The 10,793-nt window shown below is 41.9% G+C and overlaps 1 protein-coding gene across 1 annotated transcript in view; it reads right to left on the reverse strand.

Annotated features, from left to right (window-relative positions):
• Positions 1-10,793, reverse strand: part of CDH20 (cadherin 20, type 2) — a 53,825-nt gene that overhangs the window by 12,275 nt on the left and 30,757 nt on the right. Inside the window, exons 6-8 of the mRNA XM_010184447.1 lie at positions 10,205-10,392; positions 5,558-5,811; positions 1,978-2,114 (exon numbers count right to left, since the gene is read on the reverse strand). Of these exons, the coding sequence (XP_010182749.1) occupies positions 1,978-2,114; positions 5,558-5,811; positions 10,205-10,392 (579 nt within the window). The remainder of the gene's footprint in view (positions 1-1,977; positions 2,115-5,557; positions 5,812-10,204; positions 10,393-10,793) is intronic.

A 10,793-nucleotide genomic window follows, 5' to 3' on the forward strand; every position in this document is an offset into this window, starting at 1 on the left:
CCCTGTCATTATGGCAGGTGGCTGCCTGCATTTACACTCTTAGAAATATTGACCTAGCTTTTAAGACTAGGGGCTTTATTCAGGAGTGCACAACTACAGCATTTTGGAAACTATTCACAAAATTAAAATATTATGCTGCATGTGTACAGGGCAAAAAGCTGACAGGTTTGACGGAGGTTGAGTCAAAGAAGGACGTGCCTTTGTATTGCTCTCACCCTCGAGTGCTGCTACAGGGGCAGCTTTTACAGACTCATCTGTGTACTAGAATTTACATGGAATTCCAATGGCCGTCGATGGCTGAAAGTAAAACTAGCATCAAAATAGATGGGGGTGAGATCCTATCATGTCACCAACCCCTCTCACTACTTAAAAAGGGGACAGGAAGGCATTGTGTGCTGGAACAGTCTACAGATATGTGGCAGAGTCACCCTGACTCTTGTGTAATGTTCCTTCTGCTAACTTCAAGTTGGCTGATTCAGTTTTGGGCAAGCTTCTCAAAACTTTTTTCCTCTCAAACTGCCCCAACCTGGATGTGCAGGAAGCTCTCTCAGACATGAGGAATGGCTCAGCTATTGGCAGCAAGCTTCTGAAAAGCTGCTGCCCCTCAGCAAATGAACTAAGATCCTCAGTAAAGCTATGTGGATCAAAGAGATTTCAGGGGAAGATTGTGTGAAACTTTTATTTTATTTGCTTATATATCCTGAGCTTCTTTACAAAGCTCACATATGTTAGTATTTCAAATTAAGCTAAATTTTTCGTGCTGATGCTATGCAACGATCAGCATCTCTGGCCCTCATGAGACTTGTGCTCTAGACCCTTCACCAGCTTTGTAGCTCTTCTTTGGAGCCGCTCTAGCACCTCAATGCCTTTTTTGTAGTGAGAGGCCCAAAACTGAACATGGTATTGGAAGTGCAGCCTCACCAGCACGAGTACAGGGGATCAGTCACTTCCCTACTCCTGCTGGCCGCAGTATTCCTGATACAAGCCAGGATGCTACAAGGAGGCTCAGGGGAGACCTCCTCCCTCTCTACAACTGCCTGAAGGGAGGTTGCAGTGAGGTGGGTATTGGTCTCTTCTCCCAAGTAACAAAAGTAGGACAAAAGGAAATGGCCTGAAGTTGTGCCAGGGGAGGTTTATATTAGATAAGAGGAAAAATTTCTTCACCAAAAGGGTTGTCAAGCACTGGAATAGGCTGCCCAGGGAAGTGGTTGAGTCACTATCCCTGGAGGTATTTAAAAGGCATGTAGATGTGGCACTTGGGGACATGGTTTAGTGGTGGACTTGGCAGTGCTAGGTTAATGGTTGGACTCTGATTATCTTAAAGGCCTTTTCCAACATAAATGATTCTGTGACTCTATAATCTCCTTGTTCTCATTATCTTGATAAATACCTGGCATGGATGAGTCCTGAGCTGAGTTTTAGCTCAATGTAAAACCCAAAAGCATAACACTGGCATACTAGAAGATTCCAAAGCACTCTGGCCCAAATTATTTATGCAGCAAGCAGATGGTGGTGACATCTACTCAAAAGAGCAGATTTCAACCAGTGACCTAGCAGTGCAGGATCATTGCTGAGTTCCAGTCCCTGCACCACACAGTCCTCCCAGGTAGGACTGGCAGCCCTGGCAGCTCTGCAGCCTTTGCAGCTTCTGCTTTAGCTGCCTAGCACTTCTGGAGAGATAGAGCTCTTGCAGAAACACATCAGGAAGAGTTTTAAATAAGTCCATGGAATACTAATGAATTGGAAAAGCAGAACTTGGCATTTAATTGCCAGCTTCTACTCCTCCCACTACCCTGTGAAAAGGAGCATAAAAAATAAATAAAATGCAGTATTTGCTTGTTGATGTCAGAAGAGTAATTCAGTTAACACAGCTTCCCACTCAGTGCATAACAACATATGAATTGCTGAATTCAGGTCTCTCAGCCTGCTTTGTCTATTGTATCTCTTTAACCTATGTACAGTCTGCATTCTCCTTACTCAGCTCCATGGCCAGTACAGTGATGTTGTGCCAAGAAACATCCTCCCGGTCAAGAGGTCTTGCAGTCATCAGTGCTCCTGATGTAATGTCGACATAAAAGAACCGCCCCGGATCACTGCTCCTGTCAATTGAGTATCTGCAAGAGTACATATTAAAAATATTACGCAACCCTTGTGAAAACTGTGTTTTAGCCAACAAAGTACATCAACAATGGGAATACTGTCATACACAGCAGACCCACATTCTTCCACAACCTAGGTATGTGCTCCACTGACTTGCATAGGTACAGAGTGAGATGCTGGAAAAACAAGGAGTTGATGCTGGCTAACAGCACTTAATGGTGAGTACTACTTGTATGCAGGTGGAAGACAAGAAGATTTAGAGGAAGAAGCCTCAAAGCAAGGCACAGCTCAGCACAGGAACATCTGCTTTACAGAGAAAAAATTGTTAGTGAAGAGTGTGGATTCTTTTTCTAAGCAAAATAATTATGACCTTTCCTTGGGCACAGTTCAGACAGGATGAAAATGACTTTACAACAGCTTGTTCTCTGGGCACCTAGGCTGATGAGGAGAAACTGTGTCCTTACTCATGCTTTTGTAAACTCTGCCTGCATCCTGAAACATCCTACTGATTGAACCATGTCAGTGCAAGGGGAATGATGACTGGCTCTCTCATATCAACCAGCCAGAAAAACAGCTCCCTCTGTGAGTTTGATTTGTCATCATTACTGAACCTGCCTGGCCAGTCTCAAGTCAGTTTAATACTGGGAACAAGCTTCTCATACCCATGAGCAGGGGAGTGGGGTGGTACCTGCAAGCCAGAAAACTTGGGCAGGGAGCCTGCTATACTCGGTCAGAGGGACCATTTTGCAGAGCGTGTAAAACACCCAATACCTTTCATACGCATCACCTTGCTCTTAACAGCAGTTTGCACAAGTTCCCTTCCTAGCTGGCTGTGTCAGCATGGTATGAAATTCCCAGGCAAAAGCCACACATGCACCCATGTAAATGCCACTGCCTAGAACAGAGCTCAGGCTTCTCATTTTTGTTGGTTCTTTCTTCGAAGTTGATGGGAATTGAAAACACTAGCTGTAAGGGATGTTGAACAGGGCTCATTCTTCTGAATTTTCTCTTTTTGTGACAAATGCATTCACTGGAATAAGCATGCCAGCATGATCTTTATATAGGCACTTATTAAACTGGGATATAAAACATTATTGAGCTATGTTGTTGGGAAATTTTTTACGTATTTTTCTGAAAAATCAAAGAGAGTAGCATGGCAGGTTTGCTTCTCTTTTCTTCCCAGCCCATCCTATCTGTTCTTAAATAAAGAGATTTCTGAAGCATTTGATTTATTTAGGAAATAACTATGAGTGTTGCTATATTTTGCTATAATAATTATTCTTGTATAAGGGCTATAAAAAGAATTTCTGACAGTTTAAGGCTAACGAGTATCTGAAATGGAGTATGGCCTTGTGATTAGTGGTGCAGTATTAATCACCAGTGTCAAGAGGCACAGGTGGAGTCTTTGTCTGGGTTCTCCACATAAGTTCTCCTGTTAATAATCCCTCCTCCTTCACACACATTTCCACTGTACTCTGTAGGTACTGTACTCTGTACTCTTCCTGAATTGCTTAACAACAATCATGGCATATTGCCACCCATCAGAATTCCACAGTGTGGGAGTCCAGATACTGGATGCTGGGAAAACAAGGATTTGAGAGTTTCCCCATGTTTAGTGAGCCTTTCCAAAACGCATCCTGGCTTTTCCACACTTGGAAAAAAGGCAAAAGGAGGGGTCAGATCGCAGTTTTCATTTCAATTTGATTACATCTTGTGAAACAAAATATGGGGTATCTGGGATTTCGTTTTTCTTATCTTGCCTTGCCCCGTGAATGCAGAGCAAGCCTAAAACATTGCCAGACTGATACTGCACAGAATTGGCATGGATAGAGGAGACCACATAAGAGACAAGGAGAATCAATTCGTAACGTTTGCATTTTAGATAGCATTACAAATAGTATTGGATCCTTTTTTTCCTGTTTCCTCTATCCTAATCATTTATGTTTGTACATACAAGGTGTGGTGAAGGAAGGAAGGAGGGAGGAAGGAAAGGAAAGTGGGAAGGAAGATGGAAAGCAAACAAAAAAGAAAGGAACAGAGTTACAAAGGAGTCTGTGCATATTTACAGCTTTTTAAAAATATATATATTTGGCGATGCATTCTTTTCTTTATTTATAGAGTGCTGTTTTATCAAAGGTAGTCACTGGAAGGCTCTGAAGAAAACTAAGAAAAACATCATTAAAAATATCAGTGAATACTTCTGCCCTCTGAGAGTCTACAGAATTGTTCTTATACTATTTTAAGCAGATTAGCACAAAGCTATTTGCACTGCAGTGTTTGGATAATGGTAGACAGTAATCAGAAAATAGGATGAGTGTAGGAAAAATGTTTAGGGTAATGAAATTGTGATGCAGACAGTATAATACTTAGTCTTACTGAAGAATTTGAGACAATGTCATAAGAAGTATGATAAACTTATTATGTAGGGAGAAAAGATAGGTATATTAAGATAGCAGAGAGGAAAAAAAAATAAACCAGCAACACAGAAAGCAATATCACTAAGAAGACAAGGCTTTGTGTCTGCTCAGATCTCCTAGCCGAAGCCCACAGAGTTACTCATACGGGTTTCACTTTCTACAAAAACTCCAAAAACTTGGCGTTTCAACTTCCTCCTATATTTCCCAGAACTGTTCCTGAACGCAAACAATTCAGAAGCTGGACTGATGCAAAGTTAGGCAACCAACATCTCAACACCCAAAGTGTTTCCCAGATGAGAGAAGCAGCTGACCTGCAGGGATTATTAACTTGCAGTCACCTTGAGCTTCTGCAGGTTGTGAAAATTAGTATGTGGGCTGGCCTCAGAGAAAAAGAGTCTTCCCTGATGCGGCAGCCACTATGGAAAAGAGCACCATGATTCCACAAATCTGCTCCTTTGGCTCCTTGCTGAGTTGCGGCTATGAAGCTCCCATGGCTGTAAATATAGCTTTACCTTTCTTAACTCCTTATGGGGATATCTAGCTCTCCAGCTTTGACCAGACACTACATAATTTAGCAGTTCATGAATATTTATAAGTATGCATTTAATCTACTCCAAGAGTAGTTGTGTATTTGGGCTGTTGACAAAGGCAGGCTTTGAAACAGAAGAGGGAGAGAGGAGGAGCGAGTTGATCACCTTCCCCTCAGTATGGCAGTGGATTCTCAGCAATGCTGTCATGTTTTGTGCCAGCAAAGGCACAGAAGTCTGGAGTTTGTTTTTAATGTATGCTATCAGGACATACCTGACCAGTTCACTGCAACGCTACATGCAGATGCTCTCCATACCACAGAGAAGGCAAGGGTGAGCTCCCGCATTGCTTTGGCAGTCAAAGCAGAGCCCCTCACTGTATGAGTTCTGGTTTGACTAAATCTGCTAATGGCTACCATGGGCTAAAAAGAAAGACAGTTCCTCTTGTATCAGCCCCATCACTGCCCCACCAAACAAGTACCTCTTGGAGGAACACACAAAGAGAGGACAGACCTGATGGAGTTGTTGGTCACATCCGGGTCCTTGGCAGAAATGATCTGTATGGTGGTTCCAATCGCCACATCCTCAGGCACTTCCACAAAGTAGAAGCTGGGCTCAAACACAGGAGGTTCGTCCACATCCTCCACGCTGATGTGGACGGTGGTGGTGTCTCGGAAGGGACCCAGGTTCAGGAACCGCATTTCCAGGTGGGGATTGGCACCCTCTACTTTCAAGGTGTAGCTTTTCTTGCTCTCATAACTTAAAGGCTGAGGAGCAAAAAATATATCTAGCATGAGACACACTGAACTATATAATTTAGGCCATAAAATTTTAATTTACAGAAGTAAAAGATGTCCTCTAATATAAACTGATGCTTCTTTTTTTTAAAATAAATCTTTACCGTGATTTTAATCATAAGGTTAACAAAGATAAATATTTGCAGATGGAGATAAAGCATGATGTGACAGTAGTATTAGGAATGGCACTGTCTGTGTATTTTATTTTTTTAAATTTAATCATTGAACTGCAAAAGCTGGGAGAGATATTTGCAGATCACTTCAGAATACATATTCTTTCATTCTTCTTGCTGAAATAAAAATCAAAGTGGCCAAACCACCACTGCATCTTGATTCACACAGTGTGTTTCATTCCACTCTGTGGAATAAAAAATAGGTAGATACAAACAGTATGGGAACAACTAGAAATAAGGTAAAGATACAAAGAGTCGGTTCCTCAAAAATGGGTCCCGGTGGCCAGGACAAGGATGCTCACACAGGAGGTGGAGGTCCCAGTTAGGATCCTCTTTTCTCCCTGGTGAGTCTCATCCCCAGACTGCCCTGTCTGCCACGCTGCTAAAGGGCTCTAGTGAGAGCAGGGGACATGACCAGCTCTGGAGGGATCCTGCTGCAGTTTGTATCAGTAATTCATCCTTCCTAGAAGTGGAGTTTTTCATCTCCTCAGTAGGTGTCTTAAACACAGGTTCTCAATCCAGCTGTGGTGGGTGCTAGGATTTGAATCTCCTTCCTGCCTAGAAAGTAGTTTAATTTCAAAGCACTATGAGCTACCCCTGACCTCTTCCTGCAGGAGCCCTTCCACTTTGTATGAAATACTCAGGTATTATTTGAAGAATGGCTCTTTATTTCCCTTCCTTCCCAGCCCCGGGATAATGGATAAAGGGGACCAGCTTCCTCTGTTCATAGTTCAATGAATTTGATTTTCTTTCTAGATAAAACTACTTATTTGATGAACATGGATATAGAAATAACTGATGCAGAAATGAAACTTTTCAATAAATGAAGTTTTTGTCTCTGTTCTCCCTTATTTTCACAGATCCCTGAAGAAAATAGGGCCTCTCCAGAACCTGCTTAGACCTAAATGGAAAGTTCTGTACTTAATGGGCAATTTACCAGTCTTGATAAGAGATGACTAAAAGCATCAGACAACCAGAATGACAGTATGGAAGGGCCATTCCAAAATATACAAAAACTTTTCACCAGATGAAGTATACCTTAAAAAGGACATAGTCATACCTCCCAAGTTGCAGTTATAAGTTAAAAGCTGTCCTGCTGTGGTTAAATGGTCACAATCCTTTACTTGTATCATCAGGGGAGTTTTAATGCTGAAAACCAGAACAACTGGTTTAGCTGACACAGATCCTAAGCAAGACAAACTTCATACCAGGAAAGAAATGTCCCAATTCTCAGGGTCACCCAGTGGGACACACTCCTTGTTGTTACATGAATTGCTTTCAGAATGTGTGGCTTTATTCATCTATCTATCTATCTATCTATCTATCTATCTATCTATCTATCTATCTATCTCTATATCAGTTTAAGCAACATCAGCAGAAGTTTCATATGCACAGCCACGGCAGAAGTATATACTATAGGCCTCAAAACACCCCCTGAATTCAGTGAAGGCTTGTCTACTGCCTCAACATCTTCTTTCTTCAGAAGTGGAAATGTTGCAATGACACACAAAAACTTTTGCAGTAAAATTACCAGTACTGATGTCCTGCATAGGAATGCCTGGTGAAAGACTGGAGTTCTTGAAATTATAAAACTGAAACTCAGCATTTAGTGCATGAGGGTGAGGAATGAAGACTGGAATGGGACCTGGTTTTCTTGTGCTGGGGGAGATGATGGTCCAGTATAACTTGAGATGCTGTACAGCAATACAGTATGAACTGTGCAGCCTGTGGCAGCAGGTACAGATGATCTGAAACTTGCTTCTGCTGGCCTTAGTTCCACCTGGTAAATCAGTGACTACTGCAGGCACAGCACCTGTCAGCAAGGATTTTGCGGGATCTACAAACATATTACCTATTAGTGCAGAGTCTTTATGATCCACCAGTTGCATATTTATGCATTGTAAAAATACAAATAAAATATATTCACATGACCAAGCAACACTTATTTTCCATCTGGCAATGAATGTGTAATGCAGAGCTGCCTAAATATGAACTAAGAAAGAGGCCATTGTATTTCATGATTTCTCATGTGAAGAAAACGATGTGAGGAACATTGCATGTACACTAAAAAGCTAAAGTATAAAAAGTGCAGTTAAGTCAAAGAAACACTTAATAGCTATAAAACTCAACTGCATTATGAAAAGACATAATCACCTAGAATGATCAAGTTACAAAAATGAGAAAAAATCAAACAAATGTGCTAGGCCATCACATTTTTGATGCTCCTGAGTTCAGACCCCCTCATTTTACCTTGGACTCCTTCACTGTCAACCGTGACTTTCCCTTCTGATCCTCTCATGTGCCAATGCCTCAACATCCCCACCCTCTGCCATCAGATTTGTCTTCCACAGGTTCATTCAAGCCTCTTCCCAACACTGGTCCCACTGGGAGGGCAAGCAGGGTGCCTTCTCCTGTGAACCAAGCATGCTGCAAAACACAGCCGAGAGGAGAGGCACCCCATGGAAACCTCTCCTGGTCCTTGTCCTCCTTCCCCCAGTGCTGAGACAGGCACCCAGAGGTGCACTGCATGGGCAGGATTTAGCAGCAGCTGCTGTGGGAAAGAGATTGACCGGGCAGCAGCTGGGCAGGAGGGCAGGATGGGGGCAGTGCTGGCTGGGTAACTCACCACCCTGCCTCCTATGCCAGCACGGACACAAAGGTAGGGAGAAGGGAGAGGCTGTCATTGGGGTAAGCATCAGCCTCACAGGCAGAGAGTTTGGAAGGAGCTGTAACTCCTCAGGAGGTGCTCAACACTTCGCAGGATTAGTTGGCTGAGACAAATGGCCATGAGACCACAGGCAGTGGTCTTCTCTGTAGCTGTAAATTCCAACTTTCTGATGTCCATGATAGAAGCAGGATTAGTCCTAGCTATTTTGTTTAGGAAATCTGTTTAGAAAAATGACATGGAAAGTTTTGCTTTCTTTCAAAGAAGATTTCATTGTGGGTTTAGAAATTCCCTCTTTGCTTCCCTTCATTTTGAGATCCTTTTCTACCAGCACCAGTTAATAACCAAAGGACAACCTTCCTAATGCTTGGCTACTGACAATCATAACATTACAAAAAACTACAGGCATACATAGAATTTTACAAAGATTTGTGCACATTTGATGGATTGAGCAGTATGCACCTGATGCCAGTACATATCTGGTATGATTGATGCCATAAATTTTTATAACTCCTCCTCCTGACATACATGAACAACTAGTAAAACTGTATTCACAATAACAAAAATAAAGCTTATTGACACATTTACTCCAAAGAAACTATTTTCTTTCACCAATAAATGAGTGAAAAATTACATCAGAGTTTGCATTCAACATCTATTTCATTCTAGCAAACTTGCTTAGCTTTAGGGACCAGTGTCTATAAACAAGAGTTGGAGAAAGGTGACCATAACCACATGCTTAAATGCTTTGCTGTAGGGCATAGAGGCTTGCAGGGTCAAATCTCTCCCATGTGTTGTTCCATTTTAGTGCACAATTTAGTCCCAGGCTATTTAAATGTGGACTATACTTTCTTATTAGTACACTAGATATGCTTAAGCAGAAATATGGTTACAATTTCATAACCTAGAAACAGAGCTGAACTTCTAGCATTTATGTAAGACTGTAGAGTAAACATCCTATAGCAGGGAGTTGAAGCAAAATACTCCATTCCTTTCTGCATAGCCTGCGGTACGGAGTAGTAGCAGTTTCACAGCTGCCATTTTAGAGACAGCTTCTTCTAACCTAATTAGCATTTATGGATCTTCAAGCAGCAATTAAAAAAAAAACTGCCTGGGTTTTATTGGTTTATAAATAATTCTGAGGCATGCTTTAGTATTTGTGGGACACCGGAGTGAAAAATGTGTACAGTTCAAATGCAAATATTGATCTAATTTCTTGCATTGTAGGATAATTAAGCTACAGAGAATATTTAAATAGATAAATAGTGAATAAGAACATTCCTTCAGTGGGAAAAGACATGTTTATGCTAATGCTGTCCCCACTTTTTAAAGGTTTCTCCTAGGAATGCACTCTGCTCTCATTTTTTAGCAATGGATATTAAAGAAATTGTGCTTTTTAGTAGGAAACGGGCTACTGTCATGCAATGGGAACCAGGTTACTGCAGGCATGAGGGAATATTGCACACATGAAATGTAACCAGGACTGCTAGCCAAATAAATTACTATAAAAAGGAAACTTTACTACCTTTCTGACAGTGATGATGCCGACTTGGTAATTAGGATCAGTGTTAATATCAAAGACATCCAGCCCATCTCCATCCACAAGGCTGTATTTCATCTCTGCGTTGATGCCTTCGTCCAGGTCTTTAGCAACCACGCGGCCCACGGTGGAGCTGACGGGAGCGGACTCCAGCACACTCATCTGATAATGCTCTGGCACAGGCGGCAGAGAGGGAGAGAAAGGGGGGGGTGAAAAATAGGCTGTGAAAAGGAACTGAAAACTGCACAGTGATGCACAGAGCAGACCAGGGCAGGTCACAATATTGTGTAGCCTGACCCCAGTACCTCTCCCAAAGATGCAACAGCAGTGCGATTTCCTTTAAAAAGCCACAGCTAGACTGAATTGCCTGGGAAAGGTTTATTTAGGTGTTTTTCATATCAACAGGTTTGTTCAATGGGTTCTTCTCAAAAGAGCAATATACCTGGAAATGGGAACTTCAACTAGAAAAACAGGGCAATTAACACCAGTGCTGCTGCAGCCATGATATAAAGCAGGGAATGAAACAGATTTAATAAAACAGGCACCTTTTATTAGATCAGCTTGTACAGCAGGA

This window comes from Mesitornis unicolor, unplaced genomic scaffold (genome assembly GCF_000695765.1).
Source record: "Mesitornis unicolor isolate BGI_N332 unplaced genomic scaffold, ASM69576v1 scaffold870, whole genome shotgun sequence".
NCBI lineage: Eukaryota > Metazoa > Chordata > Aves > Mesitornithiformes > Mesitornithidae > Mesitornis > Mesitornis unicolor.